At 34.4% G+C, this 17705-nt stretch overlaps 2 protein-coding genes across 3 annotated transcripts in view; one reads left to right on the forward strand and one right to left on the reverse strand.

Moving 5' to 3' along the window:
• Positions 1-331: 331 nt before the first annotated feature.
• On the forward strand, positions 332-9651 carry Ttc14 (tetratricopeptide repeat domain 14). 2 transcript variants are annotated; one of them, XM_003467524.5, is made up of 12 exons: positions 332-661; positions 1110-1234; positions 1343-1542; positions 2811-2895; positions 3234-3363; positions 3661-3816; positions 4133-4204; positions 4590-4709; positions 4812-4934; positions 6293-6410; positions 7407-7516; positions 8312-9651. In XM_003467524.5, exons 1-12 carry the CDS (start codon positions 501-503, stop codon positions 9225-9227), a joined length of 2316 nt encoding a protein of 771 aa, XP_003467572.1. In that variant the 5' UTR covers positions 332-500; the 3' UTR covers positions 9228-9651. The 2 variants fall into 2 exon arrangements, 1 of the variants encoding a protein (XP_003467572.1); XR_010040004.1 differs by lacking the exon at positions 8312-9651 and having other exon boundaries at positions 6293-6998; positions 7407-7517.
• Ccdc39 (coiled-coil domain 39 molecular ruler complex subunit) overlaps positions 9149-17705 on the reverse strand; it is a 44264-nt gene continuing 35707 nt past the window's right edge. The window contains exons 15-20 of the mRNA XM_063227241.1: positions 15793-15952; positions 15280-15386; positions 14433-14573; positions 14127-14306; positions 13845-13927; positions 9149-12988 (exon numbers count right to left, since the gene is read on the reverse strand). Of these exons, the coding sequence (XP_063083311.1) occupies positions 12832-12988; positions 13845-13927; positions 14127-14306; positions 14433-14573; positions 15280-15386; positions 15793-15952 (828 nt within the window). The 3' untranslated portion in view covers positions 9149-12831. The remainder of the gene's footprint in view (positions 12989-13844; positions 13928-14126; positions 14307-14432; positions 14574-15279; positions 15387-15792; positions 15953-17705) is intronic.

The following is a 17705-nucleotide window of genomic DNA, read 5'->3' on the forward strand; positions in this document are numbered from 1 at the left end:
TCGTTATTCTATTAGGAAACTCTCCAAGGGCAGCTGTTTTTACCGTGGTTATGCTCTCGAGTTAGGCACTGATCAGCACACCCTGTGCTTTGAGGAAGAATCTTGTGCCACTAGCCTGGGCTTCTTACCTTGGTCTCTGTAAATATGGGAGTGAATTAGTCACCCCACAGTACAACTCAGGCTACTTCGACCTAATAACATCAATGAATCTTTTTTTTAAAGCAAATTTCTCACGTCACTCATTCACGCAATCCCCTTAGCCCACTCCTTCCGGCTTCCGTATTCTCGCTCAGTTTCGCGAGACCCAGGCTGCGCTCCGCCCCGCTACTGCTGGCGGTTCCCGAACACTTCCGGGAGAGGCAAGCTTGCGCCGGAGAGTGTTGTGTGTTTCCGGCTGCCGTAAGGCTGCACTCTTCGACTCACAGATCACCTATCTCATGAAGTGAGCACAGAGCGGGGGCTTAGCAGCCCACCTGTCGTCGGGCCTGCAATCACTAGTCATGGACCGGGACCTTTTGCGGCAGTCCCTGAACTGCCACGGGTCGTCATTGCTCTTCCTACTCCGGAGTGAACAGCAGGACAATCCGCACTTCCGGAGCCTCCTGGGGTCGGCGTCTGAGCCCGCTCGGGGTCCGCCGCCCCAGCATCACTTACAGGGCAGGTAATGGGACAGCTGCGCCGCTCGCTGCGAGACGGGGAAGGGGACCCAGCCCGGGCCTCAGCCGCTGTCCAGGGTTGCACCTAGAAGCAGCCGAGCCGGGCCACGTGAGGACTGCCTCGCTGGTGCAGAGGGCCGAGTGGAGGAGGAGGGTCGGCGCCCCAGGTGTGTGTGTGCAACGCAGACTGGGCTAAACTCGCTGGCACTGCTCAACCAGGCGCGGATTCCTTAAGTCCCTTGAGCTTTATATCCGAAGCTGGAGCGTCACTTGTTAAGTGTCCCCGCCCTCCACCTCCAGGTGGACGAATACGCGAATTGCTGGTTAAAAGTCTCCTGAGCTGTAAGGCCTCGAGCTCTGAACAGATTCGGCAGTGAAAGACATGAGCATAAGTTTGGATGCAAAAAGATTTTATAGATAAAGCAATAGTCATCAATTTCTTTCTTTTTTAAGAAAAGAGAAGAGATTTGACAACGTTGAAATACAAAAATTCATCTCCAAAAAAGCAGATCTACTCTTTGCACTTTCCTGGAAACCAGATGCACCTGCAACGTCTGAAGTTCATGAAGATAATGAAGGTGAATTTAGTCCTGGAGTCTTTCTAGCTTCAGATGGTTGGTTTAACAATATCTCTAATGAAATGGAAGTCAAAACTGTTATTCGTTGGTGTGTGTTTGTTTTTTCAGAGCATTTTGCAGTCATGCCTCCTTTAGAGCAATTCATGGAGATACCTAGTGTGGATCGGAGAGAGCTTTTCTTCCGAGATATTGAGCGTGGTGATATAGTAATTGGAAGAATTAGTTCCATTCGGGAATTTGGTTTTTTCATGGTGTTAATCTGTTTAGGAAGCGGCATCATGAGAGACATATCCCACTTAGAAATCACAGTAAGTTACTGTCTTTTGAGTTATCTCTGGTTTTGATGGTTATCTCATTGCAAAAATTATGTGTTTTTCCCAGTTTTGTTGAAGTATTAACCACTGAGGTATTAATGGGGAAAAAAGTTTCTTCCAAAGTTCCTTGGGTGACCGCTGCAGAGGAAATTTCCTTTTTTACATAATCAGCGATATCCGCAGACATGGTGAAGTTGATTGGTATTCTGGAGTTATATTCTAGTGAAACATCATTTAATGTTTCTATTCACTTAAATGTGGATAATTCAGAAAAGTTCATTTATATATATATTCAGTAATTAAATGTGAGATTTGCACATTATAATAAGACGTTTTGCCCAAAGTAAATAGTCCAGAATTTGAAATGACATGTTACCTTAAAAAGTATGATATTTTCTGACTGTCCAGGAAAATGAAAAGGAAGAGAGATGGAACTTTGAAAAAGTCATGTTACATTTTTATTGGACTCCTTCAGGGACTATTTTTCATGAGTGCAAAATACCTTTTTGTTTTATAATCTGTATTTGGTTCCTAAAACTAATGGAAAGTTTTGTGAGATTTATAGTTTTCAAACTGAGCCAGAAAACAAGTTTTACCTTGTTTGTATATATAAATTACTTGTAAGTAAAACTCACATTTAAATTTAGCTAGTATGTCCATAGGCAGATGAACAGGTCAAATATTCCAGCCACAGAAAAGAATAGAATACTGTCACTTGTGGCAAGGTGGATGGAACTAGAAGACATTGTATTAAATAAAATGAGTCAAACACAGTAAAACAAATGCCACATATTCTTTCATTCATGTATGGAAGCTAAAAAGTTGATCTCAAAGATAATGGAATAGTGGTTAGCAGAGGCTGGGAAGGGATTGGGGGTTAGAAGGAAGTTGGAGAATGGATGCTAAAATATAGTTAAATAGGAGGAGTAAGTTTCAGTTTTCTATATCACAGTAACTAATGATGGTTTATAACAACTTCATGTATATTTTATGAAGAACTAGCAGAGTGGGATTCTAAGGCTACAAGCAAAAAGAAGTAAGATGGAAATGCTAGTTATCCGAATGTGATAATTACACATGTATAAATGTATTACATTATCAAAATGTGGCCTGTAATATATAAATTATGTGTCAAAAAGAAAAACAGTTTAGGGCTTTTGTTGTTTCTTAATATTCATTTTAGTTGTTAGTACTGAACAATTAAAAGAAGATTCCCACTAAAGAATGAAATGTCTGGTGTTTTCAAATACTTCTCATTGCAGGCCCTTTGCCCACTAAGAGATGTGCCTTCTCACAGTAACCACGGGGACCCTTTATCATATTATCAAACTGGCGACATCATTCGAGGTACTCAGTTTCATTTTACTAGAAAAAAGTTAATTAAAAATTTTTTACAGAAATTAGGTGGGGTGCTACACACCTGTAATGCCAGCACTTACTTGGCAGACTGAGGGAGGAGGACTGTGGTGAGTTTGAGGCTAGCATGGGCTACATAATAAATTCAAGAACACTCTGAACTGTATGTATAGCAAGACCCTGTATCAAAATACCAGAAAAGGAAAATAAAATTTTTTAACTAATTCTGACAATGTAGTCTAATGAGGGGTGAGTGTCTGGAAAGTTTTATATATTTTTTATTTTAATTTACATTTTCTTTTTAGCTTAGTTCTCTTTTTTTTTTTAAGCTGGAATCAAGGATATCGACAGGTACCATGAAAAGCTTGCAGTGTCTCTGTACAGCTCATCTCTTCCACCACACCTATCTAATATTAAACTAGGTGTAATTACTTCTGAAGAGCTTCCTTTGTACTACAGGTATTTATTCAGACTGTTTCAGCAGCTGTTCATTATAAGTTTCTTGGATTGAAATAGCATATTTTGTCAAACTTCTCACACAAGGAATTTTAATTTCTTTTACCTGTAAAATGTTCTCATTTTATTTTTACAAACCTTAAATTACTTCAGACTTGGTAGAAGGAACCCTATCATGATGTAATATATACATGTACAAAAATAATCATAGTATATAAGCCTCATATAATAATGTTGTTTAACAGAAATGTGTATACTATTTAACTCATTTTTTTATTTTTATGTTTTTTTTTCCCAAAGGAGGAGTGTTGAACTAAACAGTAATTCTTTGGAATCCTATGAAAATATCATGCAGAGTTCTTTGGGATTTGTAAATCCAGGAGTAGTTGAATTCCTCCTAGAAAAGCTAGGAATAGATGAATCTAATCCACCATCTTTAATGAGAGGCCTACAAAGGTAAAGTACCTCACTGTTACTCTTAGGTGGTAGGGGAGAATTGGCTAAGCTACAAAATGCATAGCTAAAGAACATACTGATTACCTAACCCTGGCAACAAGAATATGCAGAGGATCCTATCTCCTGGACCTGACTCTCTTTCCACGTTTTATGCATAGAAATATACTTCATTCATAATACTCACTTCTGACAACTTAAGGACTTTAGCTGTGAATTATAGATCTCTTGCTTGGGATTTACTCGGTGTTGAGGACCTGTCAGGCAAGGTGAAATATCATACTTTTTAAGTATTTATTGTTTGACTTCTCTTTAATAGCAAAAATTTCTCTGAAGATGATTTTGCTTCTGCATTAAGAAAGAAACAGTCTGCATCCTGGGCTTTAAAATGGTAAGAAGAACTTTTTTAACAAAATCTTAATCTATTCTAACAGCTTAGGATAAGCCAAGCATTTTTGTGTCATCATTAAGGCCAGAATTTTATATGTAAATTATACATAAAAATTAAAATGATGTTCTTTTGATATTAACCTTTTAGATAGGTATTACATTGGTCTTATGTTGTAAACTTAACAGACCTAAATTTCATTCATCATTTTCAGTTTTTTTCAAAAAGAATCATTCTAGTATGTGTCCTATAAATATTTGTTATGAAAATAATCAAAGGCAAAGTGCTTCTTAGTTATATTGAAAGTATTTTTGAAAGTAAATATTTGCCACATTTGAAAACATTTGCCTTTAAGATATATTTATGCTAACGTTTTATTTTTTTAAAGTGTGAAGATTGGAGTTGATTATTTTAAAGTTGGACGTCATGTGGATGCTATGAATGAATACAATAAAGCTCTGGAAATAGACAAACAAAATGTAGAAGCTTTGGTAGCTCGTGGAGCATTGTAAGTGAATTATGGATATAAGGTGGTTGTAACATAAATGTGAAAAAGATTTTTAAATAGTTCACAGGATTAAATTTCTCTGATTTTACTTAACATCTCTAGATACGCAACCAAAGGAAGTCTGAACAAAGCAATAGAAGATTTTGAACTTGCATTAGAAAACTGTCCAACTCACAGGAATGCAAGAAAATACCTCTGCCAAACACTTGTAGAAAGAGGAGGGCAGTAAGTGTCAGATTTTGTTAATAGATTTCATATTCAGTTAACTACTATAAAAGCTTGAATTTAAAGGAAGTAGCATCTGTAACTCCCTCAGTTCAGAATCACTGAAATATAATTACTGAAATAATGGTTGGCATAGTAGTTGTATCATTAATATTTAATGACTAATAGACCAGTTAATTTATAGATTATTTTGAAGAAATGTAATATTTAAACATAAGTAATTTGGAAATAGCCTGCTTTAATAATTAAAATACCAAGGCTGGGAATTTAGCTCAGCGGCATAAGCACCTACCGCAGTTGCAAGCGCATGGTCATGAGTTCGATAAAAAAATAAAAAATTAAAATCCCAGTTCATGATTAAGAGTATCAGTTTGCTATTAATTTCTTGAAAACAATAGATAATCTAGCCAGGGATTTAGCTCAGCAGCATAAGCACCTGCCTGGCAAGCGTGAGGTTCTGAGTTTGATCCCTGGTACCAAAAAAAAAAAAAAAAAGGATCATCTCATTTCTGTTTCATGAATATGACTAATTCCTGTTTGAATGACAATTCTAGGTTGAATCATCACAAATTCCAAATTAATGAGTTTTATATACTTTTTAACTGATATGAACTTCTCCCGTAGTGATTGGTTTACTTTCTCAAAGTAGATCGCTAGTGCCTGTTGAGATGTAGTTGTCTTATTTACTACCTGTATACTGATTATCTGAGTGAGCATCAACCAGTTATTCCAGCCAGAACTATCAGCTGTCTTCATTTCTTGTGTTCCTACATCTATTCTGCCAACAAAAAACTGATCCCATTCATTACTTTTTCGTATTATGAGCTAAAACCATTTTTAGAGTCCTTTTACTCCTTTTGCCTATATTTTTCAGATTTTACTTTTTTACAGTGTAGATTTGTGAGCTTCATATCTACAAATCAGAATGTGCTTATGTGTGTACGTGTGCTTATTTCCAAAGAACTTTAACAGTGGATTTTTTTGTTTGAAAAAAATTATCTGTAGAAAGGAAAAATTTCCATAGTATGCTAGGAAAAACCAGCCTATATAGATTTCTGTGCTAATACTCAAGATTGTACTAAATTTATAGATACCAGTTTATCCTGTGTTTTCTTATATTTCTACAAAAGTGTGCCAGTACTATTTTGTTATTAGCAATAGATTTTCATTTATTCTTTGTGATCACTATCAAGTAATTCTAAGAAGCATGATTTATGTATTGTTCATTTTAGAAAATAATTTCCTAATCATGGCTTTTCTGTACAAGTTCTATCATAGAAACCTGTGGCCTACATACATATGTATTTGGATGCTTTTGTTGTTTTTACAAAAGTGCTAAATCTTCCCTTCAAACTCAGGTTAGCAGAAGAGGAGAAGTTTTTAAATGCTGAAAGTTACTATAAGAAAGCTTTGGCTTTGGATGAAACTTTTAAAGATGCAGAGGATGCTTTGCAGAAACTCCATAAATATATGCAGGTGATTCTTTATTTCCTCTTAGAAATTTAGTGATATTTAAAATTAATGCCAAAATACAATTTTCTTCTAGGAACAATATTCTAGATTTCCTAAGTGCAGCATTATGAAAGTTTCTTTTTAAATATAGTGTTCCAAATTAGGTTTGACATTATTTCATAGTGCTTCTTCCTTTTCAAGTAGGAAAGTTCCTAAATACATCATACGGTTTTGAGAACTGTACTTTGTTGCGAGCTTATGTAGAACTATATTTGTAGTGGCTGGGGATTTAGCTCAGCGGCCTAAGTGCCTGCCTTGCAAGCAGGCAGTCGTGAGTTCGATCCCTGGTATCGATAAAAAGGAAAAAGACAAAAAAAAAAAATTTGTAAAGTTGTCACTATTATTACTGAGCTAATTATGAAAGCCTTTTTGAGACATTTAACATGCTTTTTCCTGTAATACTGATGATGATGTTTTCTCATGCATTTTCTTCTGAATTGGACCATTGCTGCTGTGTCTGTGACATCTGGTGCTGCTCATCCCCATCCACAAACTGGAAAATGATTTCTTATGTAATCATGCATCCAACTGGGCTGTGCTATTTTTAAAATGGTTTGTATTTGAACATGGTATCCCCAATCCCCCCAATTCACTTTAATGGAATGTGTTTATTTGGATTTACTTGTAAACTTTGTGTCCTTTTTAAATTTTAAAAAATAATTTTTCATGTTTTATTTTTCATTTTTGTTTGCACCCTGGGTCATTGGTACCACTGCGATGGCTTCCCCTCTTTTCATGGGACAACAACTGCAATATGGTCCTCAATACTGTTCTGGCCATTCTAATGATTAATGCCAAACATCTGAATTTTCTTACGTTACAAATACTTCCTTAATGGTGGCTTTATGGTGATTTGGTCATACTAAATTGGGTTTCTGGTTTGGGATGGTCTCTTAAATACTGGGTTTCCTATATTCTATTTTTAACGTGTGGTTTTTTCTGATATCTGGGTTCTAAAAGAAATCTTTGGAATTAAGAGAAAAACAAGCTGAAAAGGAAGAAAAGCAGAAAACAAAGAAAATAGAAACAAGTGCAGAAAAGTTGCGTAAGCTCTTAAAAGAGGAGAAAAGGTAAACTATAATATTCAGTATTTTTAACTTAAGCAACTACTGAGTTGAACCCAAAGTGCCAGATGGAAGTAAAGTAAGTTTTTAAAAAACAAAAAAAGCATCTGAAGGTGATACCTGTTAAAAATTCTCAGCAAGTATGTGTTCCACACAGTGTTCTATAAAAAACATTCTAAGCAAAGTGAAATCTAAGACTAGAATTCTGGAAAAGAAAAAATAGAATTATTGTTAAAATATAAAATGAGTTATTTTAGTTATCTGTGTGATAGGAATGTTTTAGAAGTAGAGCACTGGTTCTCAATGAGAGGTAGATTTTTCCCTAGGTAGTATTTGGCAATGTCTGGAGATATTTTTGATTGTCATAATTGGTGGGGTACTGTGAGCATCTAATGGGTAGAGTCCATTAGAATTGAACATTCTACTATGGACAAGACAGCACCAATAAAGAACTAAATGAAGCTAGAAGTAGCCAGATATAAAACTTCAAATTTTTCCTTTTGGGTTTATTTACTGTCTTAAGTTTTTAATATTAGACATGTCACTGTGTCTTTCAGAAATGATCAATTTGCTCACAGTGACACACTGGGAACATGTAGTTTCTCCAGAAGTCATACTTGATAGTAAAACTGGATTTTGTATTAAATGAAATCATTGTATCATTTTTTTATTTGTGTATTATTTATTGTGTGATCTGTAGCTTCTAGAAAATCGTTAAGGAGAACAAAAGGGGGTTAAAATCTTTATGGCAGTAACATTTCTGTATTTCACATACCTGATGAGTTAACTATATTTTTTTAGGCTAAAGAAGAAAAGAAGAAAATCATCATCATCATCATCATCTTCAAGTGTTTCATCTGATGATGAATCTGTTTCTTCTTCCTCATCCTCTTCCTCTTCTGATCACAAAAGGCATAAGAAACATAAGAGAACTCGTTCAGAATCTTCTCGCAGTTCCAAAAGGCATGTTTCTAGGGCATCCTCAAGTCAGGTAGATCAGAACAGGAAAGATGAGTGCTACCCAGTTCCAACTAACACTTCAGCGTCTTTTCTTAATCAAAAACAAGAAGTGGAAAAGCTACTGGAAAAGCAGGATAAGTTGCAATATCCAAAGACACAGGTAAAAGAGAAAGATAGATGCCCTCTCTCTTCATCTTCAGTTGAAAGACCGGATGAATTTGGAGGTAGGTCTGAAGATCCAAGAGACTTTTATAATAGCCATAAAGCCCAGGCAGGTGGTAGCAAAACAGAAAAGCCATACAAATCAGAAAGACATTTTTCCAGTAGAAGAAATTCCTCAGATTCCTTCTGTAGGAATTCAGAGGACAAAATGTATGGTTATAGGAGATTTGAAAAAGACATAGAGGGAAGAAAAGAGCATTACAGAAGGTGGGAGCCAGGTTCTATGAAATATTCCTCTTCACCAGCCAGTTCAGACTACTCATGGAAGTCAGTTGAAAAACACAAGAAATACACTTTTCCTGGATCACATGATTCCAGTAGACACGAGCAAAAGTACCGTGTCGGTCAAGGAAATTATGAAAGAGAGGACAGTTCTAGGGAAAATAACAAAACACAGGTTCCAGAAGAAGATAGATTAAGTAGCAAAGAGCAATCAGAAAGCAAAGTTAAAAAAAATTTACCTCAAAATTTACTCAATATATTTAACCAGATAGCTGAATTTGAGAAAGAAAAAGGAAATAAGCCAAAAAACTAATATGCCAAGGAAATTTGTACCATTATACCAAGCACTGCTGGTAAATATTTTAGTGTACTTTAGTCATACAATCTGATGCTGAAACACCTGCTTCTAAAAACATTTGTAGAGGTTACAGAAAGCTTACCTGCAATTTGTTTCAGTTTTAGGTCCCTTTGTCACAAGTTGAGTTTATGCCTTCCATGAGTATGTTTATGTACAGTATATTTCTTACTATGCCAGTTGAAATTTCTTTACCTAAACTAAGGTAATTCTCTGAAAACATTGCTTCATTGTATTAAGGTGTATGCAAATTCCTGAGCCCATCCTGTCTTTCTGTTTGGCAGAAAGTTAAATTTGCGTATTAAATGCTTAGATAATTTCATCAAGAATTATTCTTTTCTGTTAAATAAAAGCCCTCAGATTTTGAGGGAGTATGTTTGAATGTCTCGAGTACTATTTTATATCATTTGTTTAACTGTTACAGAATTTTATTTTAAAATGGTAGATCATATCTATTAATTTGCCTCTAAGAAGCCTAATTTAATTAAAAGTGGTCTGAACATTCATTAGCTTTTACTTAAACAGACACCTTCAAATAAGACCAGGAAAGCTGATGAACCTATTTAGCTTATTTATCCATTATTATTTTTTTACTTACCATTATCATTATGGCCATAAGAATTAAACCTTAAGCACTGGTAAGGCCCGTAAGAGACTGTATTCTAGGCAAGAGTAGGTTAGAATAGAAAGAGCAGCGGTACAGAAGCACACTGTAAATCTGTTACTGCTCTGGGGAAAGAAAGTTAAAGAACGGTCCTCGTATTGCAAATGTTCTGTTGGGCAGTCGCTAGGCCTGTTTAAAAATAGCCTTGGACAGGCTTACATTTTTACTTTCTTCCTTCTTAGCATCTTGCCTCCCTTACTGCCTCTTTTCTCAAGATCTGAATAAAAGACTAGGGCAACCACAGCTTAATTTTATTCAGAATGAATTTCAACAGCTAGAGCTAAAGAAAGGACTTGCATTTTAAAGATCATCCTCAGATTACTGAATATAGTAATCTCTTTGTGAGTTATTGATAAGTATGCTTTTTAGAATCTTTGTAATTTAAGATTCTAAAGCTGTAAATGGCAGTGGAATTTTAGTCTCATGATTCATGACACAGGCTGAGTGTAGGTGGGAGGGCAGGTGGGGATCCATCTACAAAGGTCCAAATAGAATGATAGAGGAAGAAACCAGTTCTTCCTCCTGTCAAACCTTTATTACTATGTAATAATGTTGGTGTCCTTCAGATTGTAATGATATGAGCCTAATGGAAAAATCTTAAAGTTAATTTTTCAGTGGAACAGGGAAAAGAAATCCTGGTTAAGGACATAGGTAATAGCAGCAGGAATAGGCTAGGTCACTCAAGCACCAGCCTTTGCAACAAGAAACCCAGTGTTCTGTATACTAATAGTTCTACTGTCATCTCTACACACTTCTGCTTAACGTTTTTGTTGCTGTGTTTTGAAGTATTGAAGATTAACTGAATTCTCTTAACATGCTAGGCATGCACTCTACCATTAAGCTGCATCCTTCTCACTTGTTATCTTTTTTGATAGTCTCACTATATAGGTTAACTTGGCCTCAAACTTAACAGTCTTCCTGCCTGAGCCTCCCAAGTAGCTTAGGTTACAGATACGTGCCATAGCACCTGACCACAGTGAGCTTTTCAAAAAGCAAAAACTACCTCTTGGCATAGCCCCTTGACACTTGAGAATCCCTAGCATAGCTTACAATTTTATACATGCCATTTTACCTCAATGTTAAGGTAGTGCCTTATCTTTTAGGCTGTTTGAATTTTAAAATTCCTTCTTTTCCAGGATTTAAGCAGAGTCCAACCAATTTCTAATGATGTGTTTATAAAACCCATCACAGCAAAAAAAAAAAAAAAATATATATATATATATATAAAATCCCATATGTGTGTGTGTGTGTGTGTGTGTGTATATATATATATGGGATTAAATTGTCAGAAATTCATTGTGACATCTTCAATAATTTTTCTCAGTTATCAGTAAGTCTATGGTTTGTCTGTGTCTTTGTTTCAATAAATAAAAGAACTCACATTGAATTTTAAGATCAGATTTGGAGAAACAGTCATTGGTCCTGTGTTTTGTCAGTTAGTATTGTATTGAAGTTAGAACTATTATTGTATCTAAGGGTTAAATGTAAACTTGTATGCTGGCTGAAAAACCTAACCATTTCACAAATTCCATGCTAGGCTCTCGATAGCAATTTAGTAGATAAAAGTTCCAGTTGTAGCATAATTATATGTGTCAAGGCCTGTACATTTACATTATCCAGTGTCAGTAAATTTGTACATAATTTACTGCACAATATTTTCCATATTGCAGGTGCAGCATGGGGAAATAATTAAACAAAGTCAGAAAGTTGGTAATAAGATTTTTAACTCCTACCTTCATAGAATACATTTAATGTTTTGAGTTCCACATAATTTACAGACAGATATACAACTGAGAGTAAGAACATGGCTGAACAAAATGACTAAGAATAATCAGTTTTTAGATCTTCTAAATAAATCTTGTTCTCAGAGCAATGTTTCAGCCAAAAAAATTGCCCAGCTTTTTACCCCTCTTACTTTGTAGACTTTGCAGACTTTGCTGTATTTTCTAAGCTATTTCTAAAACAACATGGTTTAAAGGATGTGTGCTTAAATTCTGGTACATTTATTTGAAATCTCTGAAAGAGAATAACTTTCAGAGTGCTGCCAAAGCAAGCACTCATACCCTATTTTGAAAGTTCAAGGGCTGGGCACAAATTAATTAACTGGAAAAACTAATTCTAAATCTGATGGTCTATCTCCAGTGTAAGTCTGGAATTCTAATAGTGAATCATAGCTAGCTAGCTTTAAATTGTTTATTAAGTAAATTTCCAAAATGTGCTTGGTTGCCTTATTTTCAAAGCAGAATCTTTAATGTGTTTGATTTCTTTCAAGGGCAGTGTAGAATAATTCTTAGAGATTTATGCTCGCTTTTTTTTTTTTTTTTAACTAAGCTGCATTTCTCTTACCAGTTTCCTCTGGGGTGGGGGTCAATACTGTCTTTTAATTATAGATTTATACCAAAAGAAGGGACTGCCTTTAACAGATTTTTTTTTCCACAAAAAGTCTGCAAAATAAATTTCTTTGAATAAAGGAAGCCTAATATGGGGATCTTGTAAGATAAATGCAAAATTTCTTACTGTGATATGCAATGAATCTTCAAAAATTTCTTCCTAAAGGATTCTGTTACAAATGTGTAGTATATTCTAACACTACAAACATCAAAATTGCAATGGAAACATGTTGCCCATACTTACATACCTTGTAGCCTTATTAAGAATCTGCTATTATTTTCCTTTCCTAAGTGCAAAGTAGTAGGAAACTTAAGAAAATTACCTTAATAATAGCTTTTACATTTTCATATTTTCTACTGGATTAAAAAACCTAGCCTTTTATTTCTAACACTATTTCAGTAGGCCTCTTTAGATCATTATTTGGTGCTCAAAAATCGGATGGGACTTAGGATAGGTAGGAGATTTTTGTTTTAGTGTTTAAAGCTTGTCCAAAAAAGTTTCAAATGTTTATTTGCCATTCTTGTTGCTTTTCAAGTTAGTAGAACTATTGCTAGCACTGACTGGCCTAGAATTAGTGCCTACTGGTGAAGAGTCTGCGAGGTTGAGCTCTAATACTTTAATCGAAGCCTGAGAAGCAGAAGTATTTACGCTACTCCTAGAAGACCTAAGGAAAAAAGAAAAAAAATTATAAATTTACTGCAAATTTATATTTGATATAGTACCCCTTTATTGAAAAAAAGATATACCATAGTTCCATGAGTAAAGAAAAACATATTAATAGTGTTAATAAATTTTAAAGTATGATCATTAATAAAAATCAAGTAATTTTAGAAAAGGAAATAAGAACATACTTTCAACTCGGCAGTCTCAGAGCTATAAGCACTAATAGAACTTTGCAAGAATAGTTAATAACGTAATTTAAGCTAAAGTGGAAAGGTGTGTTGGCAGGGATAAAATGGTGGAATCATTTGGAAAATGGGCATATAATTAAAATGTTTTTAAAATGTATTTATGAGGACCAGGAGTTTAGCTCAGTGCATAAACACCTGTCTGACAAGCACCAGGTTGTGAGTTCAATCCCTGGTACCAAAACAAAGAAAAAAAAAGAAACTCTTAAATTTTACGAAGGTACAGGGAAGTTTAGCTACTTATATTTACATAAAAGAGAGTTTTTAGTGCTTAAGAACTGTTTTATAGGACCTCATATTCCCTAAAATCTCCATAAGGACTAATGAAAGGTATTGAATAGCTGCTGAAATGTAGGAGATTGGCAGTTCTAAAATCAGGATCACCATTAATTTTATTTCGCCAGTGATGCACAAAACTGCTGATTAAGCATCCCTAAAGACAGAATTCTCCTAACAGTTGCAGAAGAAAAAACTAGCTTTCTTTTTAGCAAAATAAAATATAATAAAACCCTAATGTGTAAAATTTGGCCTTAAGCTCAAAAATTATACTCCATATGTATACTTCTGTTGCCATTTTATAACCTAAAAAGATTGTATTACTGTTTCACGTACCTTAGAGATACCGATGAGGCCTGTGAAGATACAGAACTCTGGCTGCCTTTACTACTACTGGTTATAGGTAGCTCTAATCCATTCTGAAAAATATTTAACAGTAATCATTAGACCTACTGGATTTTAGGAAAAAAATTTTAGATTTTACTTTATGATGAACATTGTAACCTTTTATTTTTATGAAGCATTAAAATTAGGACTGGGGATACAGCTCAGTGCTGGAACACTGCCTAGATTTCAATTCCCAATACCAAAAAAAAAAAAAAATACTGTATAGATTACCTGCTTGAAGTATGTTTGAAGGGTAAAACGGATAGCAGCATTTTCTTCTATACAGTCAGCTAACATTTCATCAATGACTTTATGAAATTGCTTTACTTCACGAAGTTTAATGTCTTGTTCTTCTGGCGTTTCATCTTTTGTTTGTTTCAAAAGACGTATGTTTTTTGTGAGTTTTGCACACTGTTAGTAAAGTAAAGATGAACATAAACCTATTTTTCAAGAAGTTTTCAAGGATAAAGAATTTAAATTTACCATTTAGACTTGAAAAAAATTAACCCTAAGTCAATTTTAGAAAGGTAATTATACCTGTTTAGTCACTCTCTGTAATTTTGGCTTCTGCTCCTCAGTTTCTTTATGTAGGTGAGCTGCAAGAGCTTGCTTTTCTGATAATTTTTCTTTGGCCTTATTTGCTAAATATTCTGTAAGTTGTAAAGTGTTTTCCATGCTCTGCAGAAAAGTTTTAACATACTGATTAGAATAAAAAGCTGACTTCTCCTTTTCCATTTGTCATGTATTTGCATAATTCATTTATTCTTGTAATAATACCTTGATACATCTTATAATAATACCTTGATACATTTAGTGGCTAAATCAGTGTAATGCTCTTGTGGATTAAGTTTTGTATATAATTCCACTGAAAACTATTTTAATGGTACTCACTTAGAAGAAAAAAATAGTTAAATGCATTTTTCAGATTCACAATTTATATCATGTTCTTTCAACTTTCTTTGTAAAAAAACGTTTTTACAGATAGGGCTTGCTTATAAAGCATGTTCTTTTGTCTTTCCATGATTTCCTCTAGGTTATGTTTATCTTTAAAACTTTAAGAAGCAATCTTAATGTGATCCTTAAGATATTAAAAGTTCGTTAACTAGGTATTAAATTGGTGAATAGCTGATAATTTGCTAGTTGTAATCCATCAACTAATAAATAATTTTCAGTGCTTAGCAATGGGATTTTAACTGATTTACCTAATATAGTCATCACTTATTTAAATGAGACAAATGTGAGTCCCTTTAAATTACTCATATCCCTTATCTCCCTAAAGAGCCTGTAAGTTACTATCTTCATTGTACAAGCTTAAGAGACTAGAAGTAATAATGACAGTTGGTTTTTATCAGCTGTTTATTTCTAATGAACATATAGAATTTACCCGAATGTCTTCTTCAAGTTCTCTAATTTGTCTCTGTTTATATCTGTATTTTTCATCTGCAGCTCTTCTTTGTTCTTCTAGTTGAGTTTTTAAGTGATACTCATCACCTAGAATTCAGAGAACTTTTAGTTTGAATTTTCAATATAGGCAATCTTAAATATATATATTCAACTTCTGACATTTTTGTTGTTGTTTGTTATTGTTGTAGTTGTATGAAAGGTTAAATTCCTTTTACCTGAGAAAAATCCTACCTGAGGAATGTAGTAGCCATTTCTTCTTTGGTTAATATACAGGAGCAACATGCTACAATTTTTTTTAAACTTAAAATCAATTCCCAAGGAAGTGATATGCCACATACCAATAACACTAAAAGGGAAAGGGAAGGGTAGTTGAGCTTTTCTGATCCAGTGAAACATGGTATATTTTGCTCTCCATGTTTCATTAATATTCCTCCTCTTAAGTAAATATTCAGCTTCTACTATAGTTACATACATATAAGTAACTTCTACATACTGGAAGGAGTCACTTTCTTAAAAGATTGTTTGTAATTTCTGTTGCAGCTGTTCAACACTTGCAAGGTGTTTTCTAGAGCAAAGATTTCTTTTTCAGCTTTGTTGATCTTAGCATCCAAACGGTCACCTTGCCTTTGAAGTTCTTCTTTTTCTTGAGCAGCCTATGAAGTACAGAAGTAGTTAAAGTTATTTATCATAGGGAAACATCTGTCTTTGAAGTAAACAGTGTACTCAACAGTGTTCATTTACCTTAAGGCTTGCACATTTATTTCTTGTACATGATTTATAGTAGGAGACCAAATCCTAAAGCCTTCAAAATATGATAAATAGAATAATTAACTAAAACTTAAAACACTAGCAGACAGTTGCCAAAAAGTGAAGCAGTATGAAATTTACTGACAAGAATAAAAGTTGACAGGAGTTTGATAGGAGTTCAATTTGAGCCTGAAAGAAGTTCTAAGATTATTATCATTTCAAATCTTAGAATGCAGTAAAAAATGAACAAGGTGTATCTTGGAAAATAACAAGGATAATATTTTGTCATGAATTTTATAAAATAGAAAAAGGTCATTGTGATAATTGAAATCCCCAAAGAAAACAGGAAGTCCCAGAACGAGTTTTCTTTGTGAGTTTGACACCGAACTCAGTGATTTTTTTTTTCCCCGAAGTAACTCATGGAGCTAGGCTTTCTAGAGTTCTTCCAAACACTTTCTCAGATTAGAGATTGACAGAAGTAGCATGCCTATATATTAAAAAATGACAAAGCTGAGCATTTTGGCACAAGTTCTAGGACATCACCTGGGCAAATGCTTCTCTATTTTGGACAAAACAGACACCTCTGCTGGCAGACCTTTTCTAATGTTAACTGGAAATGAATACCATTTCTACTGAAATTCTCACCCAATATTGTACCAACATTGCCTCTTCCCTTACAATACAGGTAAGCACATTATTTTGGTGAAGGGGGTATCTAAGTCCTGAATTCCCATTAAAAGTGAATCAAGCCTATAATCCCAAGTACTCAGGAGACTAAAACAGGAGGATTTTAAGTTCAGGATCAGTCTGGGTAATTTAGCAAGATTCTTCCTCAAAATAAAAATGGGCTGAAAATGTAGTTCACGCTACCTGGGTTCAGCTCCCAATACTAAGTGAACATAAATCACAATCGATTTTTAATCAAAATCTGCTAACTTTTAAATTGAGTCCCTAAGAATGTATTTAAACCAGAATGTAGTCAACAAGAAAGGTGTTTTATCAGTACCATTTCAGTTCTTAACATTTTCACTGATATGTATATATTTTTAAAACATATTGCACAGACTTTTATAACATCATAAGAGCCATAAAGGGTAAATACTTGAGGAAAAAGATGCTTACTAAAGAGATGCTCGTTTTGATGTTAACCTTGTACATGTATGGGAAGAACACATAGTGCCCCTAAATATGTTCAATTTTTATGTGTAGAAAGTTTGGCAAAAACAAAAGCTAAAAGTTTTAGATAAGTTACTCTGATTCCTTTCAGTGTAGATGTGACCACCAACTCACCTGGAGTGTAGTGGAGTAGAGGAGTGAGGGGAACTGAGTGAGAACATTCAGGTTTTACGTGGTTTAACTACCCATGAGTTCAGTCACTCACTTCCCTTTTGAGAATGACTGTTCACCCTATAACTCCTGTTCTAATTCCATAGTATACTGTGGAGTTCTAAAGTTGTTCTGCTTCTAAAGTCAGATTATAAAAAATGAAATCAAATTATATAATGTATACTTTGGCCTAGAAAATTTGATACTTGGAAATTTTTTAAATAACCTTTTAACATTTCAGAGCATTTTCAAATACTTGTAATTAGACAGTTCCACTACATAATAGTCCAAAGTTAGATCACTATAACAATAAGAGGAACTTGGAAATAAGGT

The sequence above is a fragment of the Cavia porcellus genome, unplaced genomic scaffold (assembly GCF_034190915.1).
Source record: "Cavia porcellus strain 051 isolate PalLab524CR breed Dunkin Hartley unplaced genomic scaffold, mCavPor4.1 scaffold_17, whole genome shotgun sequence".
NCBI classification, from domain to species: domain Eukaryota; kingdom Metazoa; phylum Chordata; class Mammalia; order Rodentia; family Caviidae; genus Cavia; species Cavia porcellus.